At 33.6% G+C, this 27,409-nt stretch overlaps 1 protein-coding gene across 9 annotated transcripts in view; it reads right to left on the bottom strand.

Moving 5' to 3' along the window:
- The window catches only part of LOC126885700 (trypsin inhibitor-like), a 122,175-nt gene that overhangs the window by 34,608 nt on the left and 60,158 nt on the right, over positions 1 to 27,409 (bottom strand). Inside the window, exon 1 of one of the 9 annotated variants that reach the window (XM_050652418.1) lies at positions 15,687 to 15,936. The exons of 4 other annotated variants lie outside the window; for them this stretch is intronic. In XM_050652418.1, the coding sequence (XP_050508375.1) occupies positions 15,687 to 15,783 (97 nt within the window). In that variant the 5' untranslated portion in view covers positions 15,784 to 15,936. Of the gene's footprint in view, positions 1 to 15,686; positions 15,937 to 27,409 lie in introns of those variants that run through there. 4 more of the 9 variants (XM_050652419.1, XM_050652417.1, XM_050652421.1 and 1 more) reach the window with 4 other exon arrangements.

Genomic DNA, 27,409 nt, shown 5'->3' with positions numbered 1-27,409 from the left:
GTTTATGAGAAGGTGTCTACAAATTACCAGGTAGGATAGAATAAGAACAGAGGAAATAAAATAGAAGTAGAATACTCAACTACAAAAAAGTTGTGAGAGTAAAAGTAGAGCCCTGAAATGGTACGGGCATGTACAAAGAATGCCGGAGCACAGGTGGCCGGAAAGATTACTGGACTGGGACCCGCCGGGAGGAAGATAGAGAGGAAGACCTGCTGTGAGATGGAAAACTGACATAGGAAATTCTATGATAGATAGAGACCTCAGATATGGCGACTGTGAGAATAGAGTGCTATGGAAAACGAAAACGGCAAACTCATAATGGGAAAAAGCCAAGAAGAAGAAAGTAATTCAGCGAACTGGTACAGCTTAACATAAGTAATAAATTGAACAAAATACTTTGTTCTTGCTCTCTGTTAATTTTTGTAACCTCGGATGTGTAAATTGACCGGAGTATAAAGCTGTCCACTTGAGATAAAATCTCGAGATTAGCCTGAAGGTGTGATCCATTTGTCGTCCTCGAGATCGTCATGGAAGAGTCGCTGGCGACTTTAGGCCAGTATTATATTAGGCAACTGGTGACGCCACCAAGTTGCTCCACCAGTGACTCATTACGTCACGGGGCATTTAAGTAAATGAGACCTATTAGACTACGGTAACTGGTTGCGCCACCAGTTGCTCATATCGGCCACCAGTTGCCCATAATATTTTGTGTGCTTTAATTTGGTGGAGCCACTAGTTGCGCCACCAGTTGCCCCACTAGTTGCGCCACCAGTTACCTAGTCTAATAATGGCCTTAGTCTCGAGACCAAGACAATTCCGTGTCGATTGATTAGAGAGTTAACGCACAGTCCACTCGCAGTGGCAGCTCGTGGTTTTTACAATAGGGGAGGCTATACCTACCTACATAACTCTAAAATATCTAGACAAATTTGCACTAGCAAAAAAATGCGCCAAAAATGTAATGTAACGCCCCATTTTTTGATCATTTTTTATTTACATTTCATAATATCATCATTTTTCATAATTTGATAATATCATATCATTTTAAAAATAATTAGTCTAATTGTAAAAGTTTAATACCAAAGTTTGTGTCGTTTATTTGTTAACAATTCCATCTTTATAAGTAGATATGCATATCAAAATAAATACAGATTTGAAGTTTTGCTGTCCATACAGGTTGAAGGTTCACATTTTTTAAGATACTCAACTGAGTTTTTTTAATTCTAAACGCTATTTATATATTTATATATTTCCTGTGTTGTCTATTCGGGCACCTCTGACCGCCTTTTCAAGAGCTATGTTGAAGAGGAGACACGCCAGCGCATCTCCTTGTCGCAGCCCAACATTTGTTTCAAACGCCTGTAATTGTTCACCCTGTATTTCGTCTTTGCAAATGACTTTACGCATTGTAACCTTAACCAATCTTATCAGTTTATCAGGGATGTGGAATTCATCTATGGCTTCATACAATTTATTTTTTAGGACACTATCATAGGCCGATTTAAAATCTACGAAAAGATGGTATGTGTCGATATTGAATTCATTGTTTTTTTCCAGTGTTTGCCTTAGCACAAAGATCTGGTCTGTTGTTGATCGACCAGGCCTAAAACCACTTTGATATTCTCCAAGAAACTCCTCTGAATTTGCACTTAGGCGACCATATAAGATACTCGAAAACATTTTGTAAGCTGTATTAAGGAGGGTTATTTATAGTTTCTACATTCCGATTGATCACCCTTTTTGTGTAGCGGTCAAACGATTCCAACACACCACCACTCTTCCGGAATTCGTTCCTCATTCCAGGCTCTCAGTATTATTTTATATATTTGATTAGTCAGAGTAGCACCTCCATATTTAATAAGTTCCGCGGACATACCATCACTTCCTGGAGATTTATTATTTTTTAGATGTTTTATTGCATCCCGTACTTCTTGAATTGATGGACGCTCTAATGGTGTATTGTTGGTTGTTTCTGGGGGTAGTTGATTTAGATATTCTACTTCGACGGTAAGTAGTCCTTTGTAGTGTTCCACCCACCTTTTCAATATTTCTTCTTTTGTATTGAGTGTGTGCCCCTCCTTATCTTTACATAGTCTTAGCTTTGGTTTGAATTCCTTTATTGCATTATTCAGAGTTTTATAAATTTTTTTTTTATTTTCCTGTTTTAATGTCTCCAGTTCTTTCAGTATTCTATTTTCATAAATTCTCTTTTTTCTTCTATGAATGCATTTCTCTTCTCTTTTAAGGTCTTTATATTTTTGTTGTTTTTCTCGGGTTCTTCTTTGCTGCATCTGTTTATATGCATCGTTCTTTCTTCTTGTGATGTCCTCACACTCAGCATTGAACCAGTCATTGCGTGATGGTGGTTTTTCTGGCTCTAGAATATTATTTGCTGCGTCTTTAATATTGCTTTTACACATTTCCCATTGTTCGCTTATTGTTAGATCCTCATTAATTATTCAGTCCGCTTCGATATAATTTTGAAACCTTTCTACCGTTTGCGGATTTTTGAGGGGTTCAATATTAAGGCGCGTTGTTTTGGTACTTCTCTCCTTCTTCGGGTTTGAGATTCTAGCTCGAATTCTTGTGCCAACTAGAAAGTGATCTGAATCAATATTGGCGCATCGATAGGTCCGGACATCCATCAAGTTTGAGAAGTGTCTAGCATCTATGATCACATGATCAATTTGGTTGTTCGTTAATCGATCGGGCGAGGTCCAAGTTCCCATATGTATATTTTTGTGTAGAAAACATGTGCTTCCTACGATCATGTTTTTTGCGGCTGCGAAGTGGACTGCTCGGTGTCCATTCGAATTGGTATTATTATGGAGACTATATTTACCGATGTGCGGTAGATATATTTCTTCCCTTCCGATTTTTGCGGTTAGATCACCGATTACTATTTTAATGTCCCTTCTGGGACAACTGTCATATGCTCTTTCTAATTTATCATATAATTCGTCTTTATCTTCGGCTTCCTTGTCCTCTGTTGGGGCATGTACAATAATAAGACAAATATTAAAAAACTTGCCCCTGATCCTTAAGCAGCTCATTCGTGGATTAATCGGCTTAAAATCTATAACCAAATGCTTGACTTTATTATTGACTATAAAGGCTGTCCCAGATTTATTTCTAGTTCTATGGCAACTATAGTACATATTGTAGTTTGTTTTTTGGATTATGCCATGACCTGTCCATCGTACTTCTTGTATCGCAGTAATATCGGCGTTATATTGTGCTAATATGTCGCATAGTTTGCGGATGTTTCCAGGTTCGTTGAGTGTGCGAACGTTCCAGGTAAATACTTTAAGATCATTGTCCTTATTTCGTTGCATAGGTCGTCGTTGAGATTTCCGTCCGGCATCTTTAACTTCAGATTTCGTAACTATGGATTTTTACGGGGTTGGGTAGTTAACCCAACGCCAAACCCCCTTTTCGGAGGGCCATTTCACCCGCTCCCGTCAATTCCGACCCAACTTTCCACCCGGGGTTGGATACCGGATCTCCAGATTGGACTGCTCGGTTAACAGGGGACACCAACGTCAAGGTGAGAGTTGGACTTGAGTAGAAGAGGCTAAGTGGAGTAAACTGGAATCAACTCCATGTTTTCGCATTCTACCCCTTTATCCCCCAAAACACCAGGTTTACGAGAATATAAATAAGGCGCTCAGAGCAACAGTGGCTTAACCCACATCACACAATTTTACCAGAATGCTTTTATTGCATTAAAGTTATCCCTTATTTAACTATTTTAAGATGCAGAGTAGCTCAAGCAATGGTTGTTTGAGCCAATCTGCACATGAAAAAACTATAATGTATAACTTTAATGTAATAAAAGCGTTTTGGTAAAATTTTGAGATGTGGGTTAGGCCACTGATGCTCTGAGCGTCTCAAATTTAAATTGTGTAACTTCCTTTGTATTTGGTTTGCATTACAATAATAGTTAAATTTTATTAAAAACTCATCATACAAACTATTTTTTTTTTCGCGATTCCTGTTTAACTCGTAATAAACATTTCATAAGAATTCTTTGTATTCGTAAAGAGAAATTAATTGTAAAATTACTAAAAGGACTAAGTTTTCACTCTAATGGCATATAAAACAACATAAAGCTATTCTACACCCCACCAGAATGAAAACAATGTGAACCTTCTCTGGTTACACCTCCGAGGCTTCAACAATTTGCAAGCCATACGGATGATGAGACTAAGGAAGATGAGGGAATTCTACAATTTACAATTCACGTCCCATCTGCTCAGCGCGGTAAAGTTCCAACGAGAATGGTTCCCTTCATACTCCACACAGAGTAAATGTAAATAAAAAATGAATAACCATTTTCAATTTCGTTGCAAAACGAAAACACAGCCGAACCATATTCTAGTCCAATCAGAAAGTGCTGCAAGCACCCCTACCGGTTTCGAGACTTATTAGTCTCTCATCAGGAGGCACATATGCTGCTCTCCCTGATCCAACCAAAACAAACCCCAGCGTGCAGTCCCGGATTGCAACGAACGAAATGGCATAGATGCCCTAGCGGCAACTGCTAGCAAAAAGACAAAGTTTTCACTCTAATGGAATATAAAACAACATAAAGCTATTCTACACCCCACCAGAATGAAAACAATGGGAACCTTTTCTGGTTACACCTCCGAGGCTTCTACAATTTGCAAGCCATACGGATGCTGAGGCTAAGGAACATGAGGGAATTCTACAATTTACAATTCACGTCCCATATGCTCAGCGCGGTAAAGTTCCAACGAGAATGGTTCCCTTCATACTCCACACAGAGTAAATGTAAATCAGAAATGAATAACCATTTTCAATTTCGTTGCAAAACGAAAACACAGCCGAACCATATTCTAGTCCAATCAGAGAGTGCTGCAAGCACCCCTACCGGTTTCGAAACTTATTAGTCTCTCATCAGGAGGCACATATGCTGCTCTCCCTGATGAGAGACTAATAAGTTTCGAAACCGGTAGGGGTGCTTGCAGCACTCTCTGATTGGACTAGAATATGGTTCGGCTGTGTTTTCGTTTTGCAACGAAATTGAAAATGGTTATTCATTTTTGATTTACATTTACTCTGTGTGGAGTATGAAGGGAACCATTCTCGTTGGAACTTTACCGCGCTGAGCAGATGGGCCGTGAATTGTAAACTGTAGAATTCACTCATCTTCCTTAGTCTCAGCATCCGTATGGCTTGCAAATTGTAGAAGCCTCGGAGGTGTAACCAGAGAAGGTTTCCATTGTTTTCATTCTGGTGGGGTGTAGAATAGCTTTATGTTGTTTAGAGTGCAGAGTTGTTGCATTAGAGTGAAAACTTAGTCTTTTTGCTAGCAGTTGCCGCTAGGGCATCTATGCCATTTCGTTCGTTGCAATCCGGGACTGCACGCTGGGGTTTGTTTTGGTTGGATCAGGGAGAGCAGCATATGTGCCTCCTGATGAGAGACTAATAAGTTTCGAAACCGGTAGGGGTGCTTGCAGCACTCTCTGCTTGGACTAGAATATGGTTCGGCTGTGTTTTCGTTTTGCAACGAAATTCAAAATGGTTATTCATTTTTTATTTACATTTACTCTGTGTGGAGTATGAAGGGAACCATTCTCGTTGGAACTTTACCGCGCTGAGCAGATGGGACGTGAATTGTAAATTGTAGAATTCCCTCATCTTCCTTAGTCTCAGCATCCGTATGGCTTGCAAATTGTAGAAGCGTCGGAGGTGTAACCAGAGAAGGTTCCCATTGTTTTCATTCTGGTGGGGTGTAGAATAGCTTTATGTTGTTTTATATGCCATTAGAGTGAAAACTTAGTCTTTTTGCTAGCAGTTGCCGCTAGGGCATCTATGCCATTTCGTTCGTTGCAATCCGGGACTGCACGCTGGGGTTTGTTTTGGTTGGATCAGGGAGAGCAGCATATGTGCCTCCTGATGAGAGACTAATAAGTTTCGAAACCGGTAGGGGTGCTTGCAGCACTCTCTGATTGGACTAGAATATGGTTCGGCTGTGTTTTCGTTTTGCAACGAAATTGAAAATGGTTATTCATTTTTGATTTACATTTACTCTGTGTGGAGTATGAATGGAACCATTCTCGTTGGAACTTTACCGCGCTGAGCAGACGGGACGTGAATTGTAAATTGTAGAATTCCCTCATCTTCCTTAGTCTCAGCCTCCGTATGGCTTGCAAATTGTAGAAGCCTCGGAGGTGTAACCAGAGAAGGTTACCATTGTTTTCATTCTGGTGGGGTGTAGAATAGCTTTATGTTGTTTTATATGCCATTAGTGTGAAAACTTAGTCTTTTTGCTAGCAGTTGCCGCTAGGGCATCTATGCCATTTCGTTCGTTGCAATCCGGGACTGCACGCTGGGGTTTGTTTTGGTTGGATCAGGGAGAGCAGCATATGTGCCTCCTGATGAGAGACTAATAAGTTTCGAAACCGGTAGGGGTGCTTACAGCACTCTCTAATTGGACTAGAATATGGTTCGGCTGTGTTTTCATTTTGCAACGAAATTGAAAATGGTTATTCATTTTTAATTGTAAAATATTATCATCGGTCTAATGTCGCGCACTCATTTTTTGGTAAGTCAATATTTTCTTTTTCACTAAACACCAACCTGAGACTAGTCTCAGCTCTTCTGGCATAGACAGAAAACTGGAGACTAGCTCTTGAGTATAGAAATGAGCTTTGTTCACTTGTGACAACCGCAGTCTCAGCGATAAGTCACAATGAGGATCTGAGAGTTCTCTCAGATCCATTTACATTTGTGAGTGCAGTCTCGAGACTGCTCTTGAGACTATTTTTCTCAATTGGACACTTAGCTTTATGACCTATACGGAGGACGTTTCAAACTTACCCAAACTTGACATGCCCAAATATTCGATATCGGCGAATTTTACTTTTATGGTCAGTATAATGCTGGCACGTAGCGTAGCAGAGAATTGACAAGAACTTCGATTTTTAAGAAGGTAGTATCTGTCGATTTGTGAAGTTTTAGTGTCATATTTGCTGAAAATGAACCAATACGAAGTAAAAGGGTACCCCTGCTGAGATGACAAAATGCTCTTGTTTCCAGAATTCAGTAAATATATGTTTTACGCTCTATTTTATTAAAAAATAAAATTTAGTGATATTTTAATTCGCAACGTCACCTTCTCCTACCCCCCGTTACCACAACAACGTAATTCTTTCGTTTTTATTTTTTTAAGTGGAAAGCAACAAATGCCAACTCAACACTTCTTATAGAAAAGTGACCCCCGTTCAATTTATCGAAAGTTCTGTTAATGATATTTCTCAGTACCTAGATGAACAATGTCCATAGGACCTAGGTCTGAAAAATTATGATTCTGAAGCTAAAGACTTCTGAAGTTATTGGATTCAGCTGTTCAGTGTAGATCAAGCTCACTAATTCACAGTTAAGTGAACGAAAACTTTTATTTATTGAAAGAACAGGGACTCATTGCCTTCATGCATATTTGCGTGCTTATGAATCCAGGATTAAAAATGGATTCATCGTATTTTATTCTTCAGTAAACCTCCAAACAGTGCTCATAACACTGAAGAAGGGCGATAGGAAATATGCTGCTAGAGTGACATAAGAATTTTCATGTTTTCATGAATGCTTCACATTTATTCAATACCAGTATAGCTGCAGTTACGCCGTATCTTCAGAAAACTACTGAACAGTGGCAGATCTAAGTGGAGGATAGGGAAAATCTCTCCCCAACACCGTTCAAAATTAAATAAAAAAATAAATTAACGTACATACAGTTAAACATGACTTAAACCCGATTTTGCCATTTTACCGTTTTACAGCTTTACAAATACAGTGATGAGAGCGCTAATAACCGGCAAAATAATGCAAATGATGTGAAATAAAAAGACGAAACCCGTAGAGGTGGAAATTATCGATAAAAACGTATAAATTATAATTCATTACATAGTTTGAAACTTTTACACTTCTGTGACAGGAGTATTTTATAAAATTCTCCTGCCATTGTTGGCATATACCTATATCATACTGGTGACGTCAACCATCCGAATATGATGACGTAATTGATGATTTTTTTAATGAGGATAGGGGTCGTGTGGTAGCTCATTTCGAAGGTTATTTAATTCTCTATTTAGTAATATAAACTTTAACATAATCATATATAGGTACAGGGTGAAAGAAAATTTTTTTGAATTGAATTAATTTAGACAAAAAAGGAATGTATGTAATTGATTTAATTTAAACTACATTTTACTGCTGTCATAAAACAGATGTTTATTTGATAAAAATATTAGTTAAACAGAAAAATGTTTATTTGGTAAATCAATATTTTTTCGTTCCAATTTAATGTTTAAGCTCCATCCACTTGCCTCTTAGCAGTTTTAGCCAATATTTAATTTAAGCGAAAAATAATGTTTTTTTGTCAAATAAAGATTTTTTTCTGTTTTCTGATACCAGCAAAATGTATTTTGAATTAAATAAATTACATTAGTTCCCTTTTTGCGTCAATTAATTAAATTAAATTTTTTTTTGAACACCTTGTATAAATAATTTTGTTAACATTTATATTTCTGAATAGAGAATTAAATAGCTTTCCAAATGAGATACCACAGGGCCACTACTCTCATTTAGAAAATCATTGATTACATCATCACGCCCAGATGGATTATGGTAGGGGAGAAAAGTATGCTAAATGTGCAGTCACTCGAGCGCTTTGGGGACCAATTGGGTTGTGAAGAGTGGGTCCTAAAACCAAAAAAGTTAAGCAAAGTTTTCCATTTTAGTGGGCGCTTGCCATTTTTTAATTTAATTTTCCATTTCCAACAATTGTTTTTTCCCATTATAATGCCATCTATCCTTAATTCGAAAAAATGTTTCGAATAAAAGTTACTTATTTTTACGTAAGGAATCCAAATCTGCAATAAAAAAATGAGGGCTCCTATTTAAGATTGTAAAGTAAACCCCCACCCCACATCCATGGGGGGTCGTGTTTAGTGCCATTCGATAGATTTTTCAAAAATATTGGATAAGTGTATTTTACAGTTTTTCGATCTGATGTTCATTTCGCGAAATATCGCGGGATTCGTATTTAAAATATTAAATTTACCCCCCACCCCTCTCCGTGGAAAGTCGTGTTTGGTATCATTCGATAGATTTTTAAAAAATATTGGGCACATATTTTTTAGTTTTTCGATCTGTCATTCATTTCGCGAAATATTCGCTTTTTTCTTATAAAATTTTAGGACTCACCCATTTCCTTACGCCCGGCTCAAATCGTCAGATTTTTGAAATATAAACTCTTTTGCATGTACTTAACTCACCTTATCTTAATCTGACAATTTCGAGTTTTTTTAAGGATAGATTTTTTTTTCGGGCCCCCCTTAACGAACTCCCCTGTGTTAAGAGCCAATATATGGTAGAGGTACATCTGCAGGGTACCAGGTTTCTCCCTATATGCTAATCTGACGCGCTCGAGTAACTGCAAAAATCCCCGCTTGGGCTCCCCTACCATTACGTTACTAGCAAAATATAGGCCAAAAATCATGCATAATTTAAAAACAAATATCGACCTGTTTCAGGAATTTTTTCCAGAGTCACCCATTCTCGAAAAAATAATTTAATCAATAATTTTGCGGCTCAATATATACATACAATATACAGGGTGTTTCAATAATAATTGTAAATATTTTAACTGTAAATATTAGGGTTTCCTGGGTCTCCTGGGCTGAAAATATTAGGGTTTAACCCAAATCACCTAGCCTGAAAATTATTCCTAGGGGAGCTAGAGCTCTTTGAAGATGGTAACTTGTAAATAGTTTTTTTAGTACCTCCAGATTGGTTCTATTCAGACAAAAAAACTGGTACGCCTTATTACCTTTAGAAATAAATCGATTCCATAAATGACGAATTTCTAGTACAGGATATAGGCGTACGTTTTGGGAAGGGCAACGGTTATTTTATCAGCCATTTTTGACCATTATTTTTTTTTCATTCACCTTCAAGCATTTCTGACACTGGATTATAAAATTTGGGAGGTGATCTAATTTTAAAAAATACTCTTGCTATAAGTGTCTTGCCATTGTCTAGAAAAATCGATTTGAAAATCTGTTACGTTTATTTATCTTCCAGAGAGGAATCGATTTCATCAAGAGTAGCTCAGTTTCAAAACTCTATATGTCCGTATAAACAAAAGTTTTAGAAACTGCAAAAAACTGTGGCTAGTTTATTTTAGCACACAATATTTTGAATTTATTTTTATTTTAAGTGTTAAAAATAGCTTATTATAAGTACTTGATGGCAAAAATTTCACATTGAAGGTTTACCAAAAAAATCAAAAAAACTTTTTGACATAACGATATTTGCAGCAGATTAGAGAAGATAACGAGTTTTGCTGTAGTATTGGACATGATGGTTTTTAGTTCTGAATACTTTGCTGTGATACAATTTGAATGCTGTATTTAATTTAATGCATAATAATAAATTTATTGTCTATTTTTTAAGGAAAAACAGGTTAAATTAGGCTAGACAGGTTCAAATTATCAATTGGAAATATATTTTCAAATTTAATTTTACAAACATTGTAATCCCGTGAGAAAGAAATTAGAGTAGCAATATTAACAAACAAGGATTTTTACTTAGATTGAAAAATATTTACAAAAACTGTAGTGAAACTTGAGTATCTTCCTCCAGTATGTCGCCTGCATCGGAGTCTTCATCAACAGCTTCCCAACCCTGGATCTGGAGACTACCTTGTTCCTACATACCTAAATAGGTATGAAACTACAAAATATCTGAAAAACAAAATCTTGACAACTATTGGACTAAACGAGTTCTGATGCAGTTGCCTTGTATGATGGATACATTTGAATAGGACATGACGGGTTTTGAAGCTGTTTTGGGGGAATGGACATGACGAGTTTTGCAGCGGTTTGTAGATTTTCCTCATTTATTCCGTTTGGTTTTAACGGTCTTTGCAGTCAAATGAATACACTAAAATGTTTCTCTGGAATTACTCTACAAAATGGCAACCTTATCTCATTTTTTTATATTTTTGGACAAAACGAGTTTTAAAACTGAGCTACTAATTGCGAGTTTCTAGTACCGGTCATATGCGTCCGTTTTGGGCAGGTCAACGGTTACTTTATCGCATTATTTTTTGTGTTTTTAGTTTTTAAGCATTTCTGATATTAGATTATTGAATTATGTGGTATTCTAGCTATTCTAGGTAATCTTGCTGTAAGTCCGTAAAATACACCGTTTTTGTAAAAATGTTTTTAAAATTTTGTTCAAATTCAAAAAACGAAAAAAAAATGCAAATTGATTTTTCTAGAAAACGGTGTATCTTACCGACTTAAAGCAAGTGTACCTTCAAGTACTAGAATATCTTATAATTTAATAATCCAGTGTCAAAAATGCTTAAAAATTAAAGAGAAACAAGTTATGCAATAAAATTACCGTTGCTCTACCCAAAAGGTACACCTATGACTAATACTAGAAATTCGCAATTTATGATTGCGACTATCAATTGATTTATCTCTGGATCATTCATAGACAGACGTACTAGTTTTCGTTTTTCCTAATAGTAGTGTTCTAGAGGTAATTAAAAAGAACTAATTAAATGACGCCATCTTCAAAGAGTTCTAGCTCCCGTAGGAAGCATTTTCGGACTAGGCGATTTGGGTTAATCCTAAATATTTTGAGCCCAGGAATCTACAGTTAAAATATTTTCAATTATTCATAAAACATACAGTGTGCAAATTTTGAAAAGATACCATCCTTTATACTTTGTAGATAAATTTAACAATATTCAAAAACACGTCAAATTTATCTGTAAGGGGGACATTTTGTACACCAGTTTTCAACTCAATTACATCAATCCTCTAGCGGGGGCGGACACAACCTCCAAAATCTTTAATGGAATGGGGGTTGAGTGATAGCTGATTTTAAAAGTCGCTCAACCAATTTTCAAAAATACCACATACAATATATTTATTTTCAGCACTTTTAGAAAAATTAAGTAAAATATAAATATACAGATATTAAGTATTTAGTTCAGAACGCCAACATTTTTTGTTTTGGAGTACCTATTCAACTCATAATTGAATTTTTTTGAGTATTGGAGTATTTTGAGTATTTTTTGGACTACTTTTTATAAAAATGGCCAAAAAACAAAAAAAATCTTTAAATTTGCTCTTTCTATGATATGGAAGAGTTCATTCTGATAGTTATTACTTTAAAGTTAAAATTTACAAAAATAATTTATTTATTTATTTATTTATTTGTTAAGTTGCAATGCGAAGGCAAAACCGTCTTATTTTTCACTTAGTACAGAGGGCGCAAACCAGCACTGTAAATCGACGATTTTGAGGCATCATCAGAGAGGCGTTGGTTTGCTGTTCTCTGCTCTAAGTGACCAACCTCCGAGAGTTGTCTTCGCACTGCAACTGACGTTATGGAGTAGGTACCTAACAAGATCTGCTAAATAAAAGTCAAACTTTTTCATCCTAATAAAAAAATTTAAAAATATTTTTAATAGTTATTTATGATGTAAGTGTTAAAAGGACATTTTTAAGGCGCGCATGTGAAAGTTTGCAGAATGAGCGAAGAGAATTCTACAATTCACATGAGTGCCTTAAAAATGTACTTTTTAACACGTATATCATACACTATTTTTTCTACAAACGTTATAAATTTATAAAATACAATATTTTTGTTAATTCTGAAACCATGAAACCTATGACCCGTAAAAGGTAGAACTGGTTGTCTACACTCGAGGAGAATATCTAAACATTCTTAGCGAAAATATTATACCGTTACATAATAGTATATTGTACAACAAGAGAGAAAAAAGACATATTTCTCACGAGCACGAGGCGAGTGCCGCAAATCAAGCGAGAGAGGAATATGTAATTTTCTCTCGTGTTGTACACTGTACTTTTTCTATGGATGCGTTTTTATCAAGAGTTCAAACTTTAAAAGTAAATAATTTAGGTGCTTTTAGGTATATTATATGCCTGAATTGAAATAAAATACATATATACAAATAGGTGTTTAATATTTTTAATATTTATATACTTTATTTATTTTAAATTATAATTCACAGTTGAACAGTCTTAAAAGGTAATTTTTGATAAGTTTTGACAAGTTTAAACACATTTTGTTTGACAAAAATAATTGTGTTTGTATTGTGCATGTTACCATGGAAATGGCGATCATATGTATGTAAACCGGCGGTGAACCCGTGAGAAAAAATATTTCTCACTGCAATGGCCGACTTTTCTCACTGCCTGAGGAATTGTTCATTGTGAATGTATGTAAGTAATGAGAGAAGTTGCACATTATATAGCATCCATAGAAAAACTTGTTTTTTCTACAAAAGTGTTAAAAATGCAACGATATAGTTTAAATTAAATTTTAAAAAACCTTTTAAACCAACTTTTTCAAATTGCGCAAGTTGTACTAGGTATAGGTCTGGATCCTGCGTATGGAAAAAAAGTTGATTAATAGCAAGCTGAAAATTTGTTAATAGCTTAACGGTGTCTAGTCGGATAAACTTTGATATATGGGAACACTCTAACAGGGGCAGTTTTAATTGTGGAACAGGTTAAAAACTTGGAACGGTCAGACCACGAAAACGGCACATTTATTTTGTCCGACAGAACAGACTTAAACTCTCCGAACAGAGATTAAACTCTCATGCAAAAATCAGACTGTTATTTATCACCTGTCATAATTCCTATCATTTGACATATTCTACATGTTCCACTCATTAATACGCCCATTTGGTGATAAATAGCAGTCTGATTTTTGCATGAAAGTTTAATCTCTGTTCGAAGAGTTTAAGTCTGTTCTGTCGGACAAAATACATGTGCCGTTTTCGTGGTCTGACCGTTCCAAATTTTTAACCTGTTCCCCTGTTCCAGTGTTCCCATATATCAAAGTTTGTCCGACTAGACACCCTTAAGCTATTAACAAATTTTCAGCTTGCTATTAATCAACTTTTTTTTCATACGCGGGATCCAGACCTAATGTTAATAAACGAAATATAAATATTTTGACGCTTCACAATTTGACAATTCAGTTTTAACTGCAGTGCCTTAAAATTTTTAAAGCACTAATGCTTTAAAGTAGCATTTTTACCGCACCTATGGAGTGCTAAAAATTGCATTTTTAACACGGTTGTAGAAAAAAGATATTTAATTGAAAAACTTTTTTTTTAATTTACTAGTCTAGAGAAATAAGATTTTTCTCGTGACACATCCCATTCCAGGCCGAAACCAAATTTGTTGAGTAGTATCAAAATCTATATTAATAGCTTTTATGTTTCCTGCAACCGTTTTTGATGATATATATAGTTATAAACAAATGAAGCTCAAAAAAAAAACGATAACTTTTCGCTTTCTTCGTCTATTACTAAAAAGTGAAACATTATAAACAAATTTGAGAATAAGAAACTCATAAATCATATAAAATACTTCAATATAGCGTTCGCTGAATATGTCTATCGTTATTTGTTGCTTAGAAAATTGCAAAATAATAATAAATTTTGAGATTTTATAAATATTCATAACTAATGTAAAAATAAAGGTAGAACCTTTTTATTACACGGAATGCTGAGACTTCTTGTGCTTAAATTATATTTTAAATTTCAAAGCAATTGGTCAAATAGTTTAAAAATTATTTAATTTGTTTATCTCAAATTAATTTTTTTGCAACACTATAAGTCAGAAAATTATGAGGTTAGAGTAATACTTCGGACAGTTTATGAAAGAAGAACATACTATTAATTTAATTTAAAAAAAGTGACAAAAAGTGATTTTAAACAGTGTAAAATTATTTTGCAAAAACATGTCGATTTTTTGCTTACTTATAAACAATTAGAATAACTTTTTAACCGTTACCCGTAGAAAAATTATTCTTTCATATTTGGAAAGACTGAATTTTTATACACATTTAAAAAGAAAAACAATTGTCCTAGGACAATTAGGTATGAAGTTACCCCCCCCCCCCCCTTTTTAATTCGCATGTTCTTTCATAATAATTTTTGCAATATGTAGAATTAATTTTAATAGTGTCAATCTCTTTCTTTCATAAACTATCCAAAGTATTACTGTAACTTCATCATTAAATGATATTTTCTGTTTTAAAATGTTGCAAAAAAGTTAATTTGGGTTAAACAAATTAAATAACTTTTAAACTATTTCACCGACTGCTTTGAAATTTAGGGTATGATTTAATCACAAGAAGTCTCAGCATTCCTTGTAATAAAAAGGTTCTAAGTTAATTTTTACGTAAGTTATAAATATTTATAAAAACTCAAAATTTATGATTTATTTTGCAATTTTCTAAGCAACCAATAAGGCTAGACGTATTTAGCGAACGCCATATTAAAATTCTTTATACAATTTATGAGTTTCTTACTCTCAAATTTGTTTAAAATGCTTAACTTTTTGGTAATAGACGAAAAAAGCGAAAATTTACCGTTTTTTGATCTTCAATTGTTTATAACTATGTATATCATCAAAATCGGCTGCAGGAAACATATAGGTTATTATTATAGATGTCCTTACTACTCAAAAAATTTGGTTTCAGCCTGGAGGGAGTTGTGTCACTAACAGGATATTTTTTTTCTCTGAACTACACAGTTAATCACTCTTTAAAATAAAATAAATACATGTTATTATAAAAAATAATAAAAACAATACCTGATTCGGTGAATATGTCGTCTCGTAAAGAAGCGTGAATATGATGTGCTCTGGCAGTAAGAACTGCAAGAGATAGCAATGCCAAAAGGAGTTTCATACTTTTTTGTTTTTGAAGAATATGTTAACCAGCTAACAAATATTAATGTTTAATACTAAAAGTACATTTTAGCGAAGTATATATACCTTCAAAAGGCGTAAATTGTATTTTTTAAATAAAGATAACAATTGATGATATTTTTGAATAGAAACAATAGGATTTATAATTATTGAATCTGAGGGAAGATGAAACCTGTGGGCTATAAGAAATTAAAATCAAAAATTAATTTTATACTCATGTAAGTAAAGATAAGAGTAAAAGATTTTTAGATACATTTAAAATCATATTTCATATTGAGAAAAATAATTAATTTAAATAAATGTTGAAACATAATATAAGCAATAATGATGAATTGTTTGAAAATGCGAGATTTTATTTTCCATTGTGAATATTTTATATTACACAAATTTAACATACACTCACACGCACAAAATTTCGCCAATAAAAATTTTGCCAGAGATTGATCGGAACATGGCACAGGATAAGAAGATAACCATAAAAGCAGCGTTGCCAGAGTTGGTACAATTGTACCAATTTGATACAATTAACAACCAAACTTTTGATACTAAATTACCTATTCTAAAATAAAAAACCTAAACTTTTGTGATATAAGAAATTTGCTTCAAATAACATTAAACGACTGTTTTTTAAGTCTTTGTACAAACTGTGTTGGTTTAGTACACTTTGTGTCACTATTCCAGTTATTCCAGTGCAATTACAAACATTTCTCTGGCAACACTGCATAAAAGTAAGTATGGTTCTAATTAAAATGCCTATGTTTATAAATTTCAATTTTGAATTTATATATTAATCATTCAACAGTATAGGTATCTCGATTTGATTTTTGTATGATTTTTAATACCCTTCTATTCTTAAATTATTAGCTTTATGGTAGGGGAGCAAAGTATGCTAAATGTGCAGTCACTCGAGCGTTATGGGGAACTATTGGGTTGTGAATAGTAGGTCCTAAAACCAAAAAAAGTTAAGTAAAGTTTTCCATTTTAGTGGGGATTTTCCATTTTTAATTTAATTTTCCATTTCCAACCAATCGTTTTTTTAAATTATAGCGCCATCTATCCATAATTCGAAAAAATGTCTTGAATAAGTTATTTATTTTTAAGTAAGGAATCCAAATGTGCAGTGAAAATGAGGGCTCCCATTTAAGATTTTAAAGTAACCTCCCACCCCACCTCTGTGGGGGGTCGTGTTTGGTGCCATTTTATAGATTTTTCAAAAATATTGAATAAGTGTATTTTTTAATTTTTCGCTTTGATGTTCATTTCGCGAAATATCGCGGGATTTGTGTTTTAAATTTTAAATTTACCCCCTACCCCTCTCCGTGGGAAGTCGTGTTTTTATCATTCGATGGATTTTTAAAAAATATTTAGCACGTATTTTTTGGTTTTTCGATCTGTCATTCATTTCGCAAAATATTCGCTTTTTTCTTGTGAAATTTTGGGCCTCACCCATTTCCTTACGCCTCGCGACTGTTTTGCATGTACCTAACTTACCTTATCTTAATCTGACGATTTCGAGTTTTTCTAAGGATAGATTTTCTTTTTCGCCCCCCCCCCCCCTTTAACGAACTCCCCTGCATTAAGAGCTAATATATGGTAGAGGTACATTTTCAGGGTACAAGGTTTCTCCTCATGTAATAACCTGACGCGCTCGAGTAACTGCAAAAATCTCCGCTTGGGCTCCCCTACCATTATTTTTCATTTTTAATTGTTTTAATTTTATTATTACCTACCTGCTTTTAATTGTTATGTGAGGTCTATGTTTTTGATATTTTTAATTTTGTACTGCTTTATATTCGATACTATATTAATAAAATCCCTCACAAATTCCTAGGACAACCTAAAGCATTGGTCTTCATTTAATATTCACTTGATTTCTATCTAAAAACAACTCAAAAGATAAACCTATACTCTGGGCTAATTAGCAAAATACAAGGAAAAGTTATTTACCAGCAATTTTATTTCTGGAATCGAATCTTATTATTGTATGTATTAATAATATAGATATGTAAAGTCGGCAGATAGTGTGCTACTTTTTTTATAAACAAAATGGCGCCCGAAAATCGTGTTTTTTCAAATTTTCCTCTATAACTCCAAAGATTTTAACTTTAGACCAAAAACACCCAAATAAAAATTCACCGCAATTAAATTCTGCATAGAGTCGTGTTTTTTTCGACTTACTTCGACGAAAAGTTTCCCCGGAAAAAGCGGGTTTTTCCAACAAAATCTTTAATTTTCAACTAAACTTTTAGATAAGTAGTTGTTAATCAATAATTAAATAACTTAGTAACCTAAAAGCCCTTTCCATATATATTATAATTTAAGAAGTTTATGAAAATTAAATAAACAGTTTAGCAACGATTAAAATGTTAATTAAAAATTTATGGTCGCTATAATAACGACAATAATTATGATGCATAAGAATAACTACGATTTTTTCATAAAAAAAACACTATACCTATCTAATGTACTTTACAGAATTGAAATTGGACTATTTAAGCGGCCTCGGGAATATTTTAAAGTTATAAACAATTTTTTGGTTTATAAACAAATAGAATATCTCGGGAAATGTTAAACTAAGTTACATTGTAAAAACAGTATTCTAAAGTCACCGACAGGACACTTCTTTTAAAAGAAAAAACGTTTAATTGTGACGACTGGTTCCTGAGATACAACCGGTCAAATTTGACCGGAATTTACGGCAAAGATATAAACAATAGGATCATAATTTTCAAACCATCACCTTTTTATTTTTGTCCTCTTTCTCCACACCAATTTTCGTAACTTTAAAATCCTCATAACATATATTATTATAATAAAAACTATCGATAATACGTGTGAAAATTGCCAAAAATAGCAAAATTCCAATCAAAAATTAGGTTGGAGAAAATGTAACCCTCAAAGTTCAAAATCGGTATACGTTAACAAAATGCATTTTCTCGGCTTCCCATGGAGCAATTTCCTTCATTCTTTTTTTGTTCCCTAATAACTCGAGTAGAGCCATCGAACTAACGCATTATTAAATGTCAAAGTTGCTTTTGTTTTGTTATAATAGATTAATTTATTTATAAGAACAGAAAATTACATATTTTTCCAGTTGTAGGCTTTTTTTTAGATAAACTTACTACAAGTGTACCTTTTAAAGTTAAAAACATAAATATTCTCATTTGAAAACTGTATAATTATTTAAACAATTTTTATAAACAAATTAAAATATTGTGTTATAATAAATAAATTAATTTATTATAACAAAACAAAAGCAAGTTTGACATTTAATAATGCGTTAGTTCGATGGCTCTACTCGAGTTACTTGGGAACAAAAAAAGAATGAAGGAAATTGCTCCATGGGAAGCTGAAAAAATGCATTTTGTTAACGTATACCGATTTTAAACTTTGAGTGTTACATTTTCTCCAACATAATTTTTGATTGGAATTTTGCTATTTTTGGCAATTTTCACACGTATTATCGAGAGTTTTTATTATAATAATATATGTTATGAGGATTTTAAAGATATGAAAATTGGTGTGGAGAAAGAGGACAAAAATAAAAAGGTGATAGTTTAAAAATTATGATCCTATTGTTTATATCTTTGCCGTAAATTTCGGTCAACTTTGACCGGTTTCATCTCAGGAACCACTCATCATAATTAAACGTTTTTTCTTTAAAAGAAGCATCTTGCCACTGTCTTTCGAATACCGTTTTCACAATTTAAATTAGTTTAACATTTCCCGAGATATTCTATTTGTTTATAAACCAAAAAATTGTTCATAATTTTAAAATATTCCTGAGGCCGCTTAAATAGTCCAATTTAAATTCTGTAAAGTACATTAGATATGTATAGTGTCTTTTTATGAAAAAATCGGAGTTATTCTTATGCATCATAATTATTGTCGTGATTATAGCGACCGTAATTTTTTAATTAACATTTCAATTGTTGCTAAACTGTTCATTCAATTTCCATCGGCTTTTGGAATTATAATATATAGGGAAAGGGCTTTTACGTTACTAAGTTATTTAATTATTGATTAACGGCTACTTATCTAAAAGTTTAGTTGAAAATTAAAGATTTTGTTGGAAAAACCCGCTTTTTCCGGGGAAAGTTTTCGTCGAAGTAAATCGAAAAAAACACGTCTCTATGCAGAATTTAATTGCGGTGAATTTTTATTTAGGTGTTTTTGGTCTAAAGTTAAAATATTTGGAGTTATAGAGCAAAAATTGAAAAAAACACGATTTTCGGGCGCCATTTTGTTTATAAAAAAAGTAGCACACTATCTGCGGACTTTGCATATCTATATTATTAATATATACAATCATAAGAATATATTCCAGCAATAAAATTGCTGGTAAATAACTTTTCCCAAAAATGGCCTATTCTCCGAAAATCAGCCCAGACTACTAACCTTACACATCCTTTTACATAGCTTCAAAGTTATCTCATAAACTTGAGGTTTAACGTCGCGTTAGAAAGTGACAATTATATATCAAATAACTTAAGAACTGTCAAGAAATAACGCAAGTAGTTAAGTTAAATATAATACATCACACCAATTCGATGATTATAACTTAACTACAGGATAACTTTACGTTATATTTAACGTTAGTGATTCAGCACAGGGCTGATTGTTTGTTATTATTTCAGTAACAAAATTTTTTTTGCTTCGATGGTATTATACGAGGCTGAATGGAAACGTTGTATTTTCTCTTAATTTAAAAAAAATTCTGTGGAAAAATTGAATGCTGATTTTGTTTCATAGTACTTTCATATTATCCCGGAGGCATTACTAAGATTTTGTTTTTGGAATTATTAGAATATCACTTTTATTGTTAGAGCTGCACAATTTTGTGTAAATAAAAACAATGGTTGACTCATAGGTAAACATAAATATCTTAAATAAAGGTTGGATTGATAAGATTAGAATGGCCCTCATGCAGTCCAGATCTCAATCCTATCGAGCATTTATAGGATGAATTGAAAATAGCTATTCGCCGTCATACTAGGCCTCCAGAAAATTTGATACAGTTGAGAGGGGTATCGGGCTATTCCCTAGGCAAGGTTAACACATCTTATTTGTTTGATACGAAACAGATTGCGAGCAGTCGTTGTTGCGAGAGGTGGACATACCCATCATCATCATTATCATCATCATCATCATCATCATCATCATCAATGGCGTTACAACACTTCGTGAGTATGTGTCACGTTTACTATTGGCTTCCATGTTTGTCAATCATGTGCCACTAATTCCCATTGTCTCACTCCCATTTTCTCCAGATCTTTGACTGCATCTTTTCACCTTTTTCTAGGCCGTCCTACAGACCTTCTTCCATCTGGCCTTTCCCATAACACATTGTTTAAAAGGCGATTGTCGTTACTGCGTATCACAGGTTCTACCCATCTGAGACTCTAACTCGTTATTGTACCTGCGCCTCCATTCGTTTGTTATGCTGTCTCTGCAAGGGCCATATATCATTTTACGTTCCCACACCAGCAATTTATTTGCTTATCTTTTTGTTAGCGTCCATGTTTCCTTTGCATACGCGACTGCTGGTCATATTATGGTCTTATATATCTGGATTTTTGCACCTCGTAAAAGGAAGATTTGACTTTATTAGATGTTGCATTGCAAAGAAAGATCTGTTTCTAGCCATTATTCGCATTTCAACTTCTCGCTCCTTTTTTTGATTACCAGCGCTTGAAGTGTAAGGTTGGTTGAGCAGTGAACAAATCGATAAATAATTGTAGTTTTAAACCAGTTGGTGACAGTTTTTTGTTATTAAGTGGTGTGGTTGGTGATATGGATTGTACAAGCGAAGGTAAACCCCCCGACCCTAATTCTACAGGAGATTCAGGTGACCCTGGGTCGGCAATGGAGCATAGCGATATTTCCAATAATTTGGTAACAAATAATCAAAATATTATTTCTTCGCAAACCGTAAGTACAGATAACATTAATACCAATCCAGTAGTTAATGAGTCTGATAAGAAACCTGACTTGTTTTACGATAACACTGATTATGGCGAATTTCACGTTTATGTAGAAAATCGTTCTAAAGAATTTAAAGGTAAATTAGATGCTTTAAAAGTCGGCGAAATAATATTAACAAACTGTTGTACTATTGAAAATAATATAATTAGTTTTGACTCGATTGGTCGTAAAAGAATTAGAATAAAATGTAAGGATTACAAATCGGCAAATTTTTTAATTACTAATAAACATTTACCAGTTTTTCAACAAAACAATTTAGACTTATATATACCGAAATTTATCTTGCACCGACAAGGTGTCATTAGAGATATTAGTCTTGATTTTTCTGAGGAATATATTAAGAACAAAATTAAGCCTTACGATGTACATTGCAAATTTGAAGTTGTATCGGCGAGAAGAATTAATAGAAGGGAGGAAAAAATTATTAATGAAGTTAAAACTACTGAATATGTTCGCACTAAATCGTGTATAGTAACTTTTAAGTCACAAATATTACCGAAATTTGTCGTCATAAATAAAGTATTGAAAGAAGTTGAAACTTATAAACAAAAAGTCTTATTATGTTTTTCTTGTCTTCGTTTTGGGCACCTGGGTCTGCAGTGCAAAAGTAGACCGCGATGCAATCGATGTCAGGGTGTACGTAATACAAAAGAATGCACTACTGAAAATATTATTCCTATTTGCTTTAGTTGTCAGGGAAACCACTTTACTACAGATCTAAAAGCTTGTCCCGAATTTAATCGTCAAAAACAAATAAAGGAAGCCATGTCTTCACAAAATTTAAATTTTCATGATGCAAGCAAACAAGTTCCACGTAATTCATATGCAAATATAACAGCCTTGCAATATACCTCGACTCTTCCAAAAAATGTCGTTGATTCTAGGGTAGTGGCCCATCCACTATCAAGTTCTCCTAGACATGCTAATCAATTTAACTTGCCTTCTTTAAACAATCAACATAGTAATAGTTATCACTACAATAATGTCCAATCTTCTAAAAGACAAAGACCCAACACCCCAGATGAAACAGAGTTAACAAGAAAAGGAATTATTGCACCTGTACATTTTCCTAATCAAGGTGGGAGTATATTATCTCATCCAAATTACACGAGAAATAACGCAATTTCACAGGTTGAAAACTTAGATTTAGATTTAATGAATACAGTTTTAGAATTGGTTGTAACAATTGTTAATACATTAAAACAGACAAAAAACTTAGATATTTCAAAACCAGAAATTATTGAATTAGTTAGTAAACATTTAAAAGTAAATATGGCTTCAACTTCGCAGACGTAACGCATAATTTTAATATTTTCCAGTGGAACTGTCGTTCAGCAGTTGCCAATAAGGAGAACCTTCTTTTTCTACTTTGCAAATATAATATTCAGGTCGCGCTATTGTCCGAAACTTGGTTTAAACCAGGAAAATATTATAATTTTCAGGGATATAACTGTTTCCGGTCTGATCGGAATGATGGTTTTGGAGGTTCAGCTATTCTTTTAAACAATAAAATAATATCCGAAGAGGTAAAACTTAATATTAATAATTTTCCATTTACATTTACGTGTGTGTCTATCAAATTATATTCATTTGACAGTCCTATTCACATAATTTCTATTTACATTGAACCTCGCACTAAAATTACTTGCCAACAATGGATTAAATTTCTAGAAAAAATACCTAAGCCCTTTATACTCGGGGGTGATTTTAACGCACATAGCTATACTTGGGGCTGCGAAGTTGAAGACATATACGGAAAATCTCTTCTGGAAGCGGTAGAATTTTGTAATTTAAAAATATTAAATGATGGATCTCCCACACTTGCTCTTACTCAAAGACCTACAGCAATTGACATCACTATATGTAGCCAGGCCATAGCTGATTATTTAAATTGGAGCGTACTTCAAGAACCATTTGGCTCAAATCACATTCCGATATTATTATCCTGGGAAAATGGAAACACTACACCACAACAAATGAACACACATCAAATTTGGAATTTAAATAAGGCTGATTGGAATGCATACTCTGCAACTCTGACCTCCCTGAACGCTCCCAAAACCTACCAAAGTTTATTAGAGAACATAAATTATGCAGCTGTTCTAGCTATTCCAAAAAAAATCTCTTATATAAATAATAATAAAAGATATATACCGAAACATTGGTGGGATATAGAGTGTGACGTCGCTGCCAAAACTAGGAGAGAAGCCTTTATCAGATATAAATTAAATCCTAATCTTGTAAATTTGGTAGAGTATAAAAGATTAGATGCCATTGCAAAAAAAACATTTAAACAAAAAAAGAAGAAAAGTTGGATCAAATATTGTGAAAATCTAAGCTCAAATACGCCTATTAAAGAAGTATGGAAAACAGTGAACCGCTATAAAAATAGAAAATTGTCCAACAGACTTCCTATCAATCCTGAAGCCAATTGGATTGAGGAGTTTCAGGCCAAAATATCTCCACAATGGGTTTCCTGTGAAGAGGTACCACAGCAAATTACAACAGTTGAAAAAGATACTAGTTTTTTAAACGAATCATTTCAATTATGGGAATTGAAACGGAGCATTAAGCAAACTAACAGTGCCCCCGGTCTAGACAACATATCTTATTCCATGATATTTCATCTACCTGATCTGTACAAAAAGGTTCTTCTAAGTATCTATAATAAAATTTGGTCTAACGAAACTACACTTCCCAAGAGTTGGAAAGAATATATTGTTTTGCCAATAAAAAAAACTGGCAAACCTGATAACAAGGTTAATTCATATAGACCCATATCTCTGGCTTCCTGTTTCCTTAAGACCTTTGAGAGGATGATAAAAAACCGTTTGGAACAATGGCTAGAAAGAGAAGATATACTTCCCCAGTCGCAATATGGATTCCGAAAATCTTTATCCACACAAGACGCAATAACAGCTTTGGTAAGTGCAGTTCAACTAAATTTTACATATAATATATCTACAGCTGCTGCATTTGTTGATGTTTCCTCGGCTTTCGACAACGTTAAATTAGATATATTATACCATAAACTGGTCCAAATTGGTCTTCCATCCACTTTGTCATGGTTTCTAATATCGATGTATTCCAATAGATCTATACGAACTAAAATAAATAACAGCTTGACGACTCACCAAACAGCGAATGTAGGACTACCCCAAGGTAGTATTTTAAGCCCTCTTCTATATATTCTATATAATATAGAGATAGAACAATATATCCCACTTAATTCTCGCATAATCCAATACGCTGACGACGTTGTGATTTATACCTCACACAAGTCATTGAACACTTGCAGCTCTAATCTAAGACTGGTACTTAATTCTCTACAAGATCTTTATGAATCTTTAGGACTTACAATATCTGGCTCAAAATCAAAAATTTGTTTTTTCTCTAAGAAACATCAGGTCCCGCAAGGCAGTTTAATATCGGGACAGCTTGAGTTCCCAATAAAGAATTCTGTAACATACCTGGGAACAATTTTGGACAGAAAACTGTTGTGGAAAGATCACATCCAATACACTATTAAAAAATCAGAAAATGCAATAAATATTCTAATAAGCCTTTTGTAAAACAAGTTGGGGTGCTGATCCCAATATTGCATTATTATTTTACCGATCAATGGTTCGTCCTATTCTAGACTACAGCTGTCACTTGTATGGTTCTGCATCTAATACACACCTCAACAAAATAGAAGCTCAGAAGAATAAATGTTTAAGACTTTGCTTAGGATACCTAAATTCTACTCCAATAAACATCATGGAATGTGAAGCAGTTGAACCTCCATTGCAATTCCGAAGACAATGGAAAAGTGATAAAATAGTTACCAAAGCCATATCCAAGGACATTAGCTATCTCCACGAAATAAATCAGTTATCGATATTAGAACTGACCCACAGACATTGGAGAACAAAGAAGGATCTTTTGCACACCAATAGTTATAGAAAATTATCTAAATATCAATCGGAACTATATATTAGTCGACTTGCTCCCGTATATAAATATAAACCAGATGTGTTATTCTCGATAGGAGTAGAAACTCTATATATGGATCCAAATTTACCACGACAATTATTCAATCAAGTTATTCACAATAGGTGGCCTAATTACCAATACTTCTTCACTGACGGATCTAAGACCAACTCTAATACAGGTTGTGCCTTCTGGGAACTAAACACTAATAATTATAAAAAACTCAAACTTCCTGTCGAAGCTTCTATATATACCGCGGAGTTAATGGGCATTCAAATAACTTTGAAATATATATCTCAAAATAATATAAATTATAGTGTTATATTCACAGACAATCAAAGTATAATTAAGATATTATCGAAGAAAGAAAACGCAAAAAACCTTAATCATATTGAGGTTGAAGTAATAAAACTTTATCATGAAGCTAGAATTGCTGGAAATAATATAATTATTTGCTGGATGAAAGGACAATCTGGTGGGTGTCGCAAAAAAAGGTCGCCAACAATTGGTCGAGCGAAAAAATGTCGCGCACATTTGAGCGCGTATCAAAAGGTCGCCGGCGAAAAAACAGCGCCGACGAAATAAGGTCGCGTGCAATTGATCGCGCGAAAAAAGATCGCGTCATGTTTTACATTATTAAAACCATTCAATTGGTTTTCAAAAAGGTTCTAAAGAAATTCTATTTGCATACTTTAACTTTATGCATTATGAGCCGATTAGTCTTGGAATTCCATCTAATTACTTTTTAATGTATTTTGGATGTATAAGAAGATGGGAAAAATAACGTATATCTAAATACTTTTTAATGTATTTTGGATGTGTAGGAAGATGGGAAATATAGGAGAATGGGAAATTATTTCATATGGTATTTTCAGGTTATTCAAGTGAATATACTTGAAAATTGAACAATTTTTAACATGAAGAAAGTATTTTTTTTGTTCTACGTGAATAATTTTAATATATGGATCTAAATTCAGAAAGGTACTTTCCTTCACACTTTTTACAGGCTTAGGACTGTCAGCAAAAAACTGGCGTGTTTAAAAGTGTTTGCTCTTCCTAATCGGATATCGTTAAAAATGTACAGTAATAATAGTTCTATTTACAGTATATATTACATACAAACGAATACCAGGTACCAGTTTACCTATTTTTGGTATTTTCAGAGACCGGTAATTAGCATAATTGGTTCTTAGTAGAAAGTCGTTATGCAGATTAGTGAAGAATAAGTAGTTTAGATAAGGGCACCTTATTGTGTAGGTATTTATTAGGAATTCCATGAAGTCATTACGATAAGACATTATTGGAAATGCTAAAATAAATATTGTACAAAAGTTCTTTGTCTAAGTGTGCGTTATTCACTAATGTGGTAATTATTATTCCATATTCGTGAAACGTACTTTTATTACTTTTTAATGTATTTTGGATGTATAAGAAGATGGGAAAAATATCGTATATCTCATTATTCATTAGCTTGTCGATTTGTCAAGATGGTCTTAACTTACGTAAAGAGTCAAAAAGGTGCCAATATGTTGGTGTATAATGGATATATCCATAGAAAGGAAAAAACGATTGATCAAAAGACAATTTGGAAGTGCGCTCAGTACAATAAGCATAAATGTACCAAGAGAGTTCACACAGTGGGAGATGAA

Source organism: Diabrotica virgifera, chromosome 5 (assembly GCF_917563875.1).
Source record: "Diabrotica virgifera virgifera chromosome 5, PGI_DIABVI_V3a".
In the NCBI taxonomy this organism is placed as follows: domain Eukaryota; kingdom Metazoa; phylum Arthropoda; class Insecta; order Coleoptera; family Chrysomelidae; genus Diabrotica; species Diabrotica virgifera.
The sequence above is the reverse complement of the archived record's forward strand: the minus strand, read 5'-3'. Positions and strand labels throughout refer to the sequence as shown.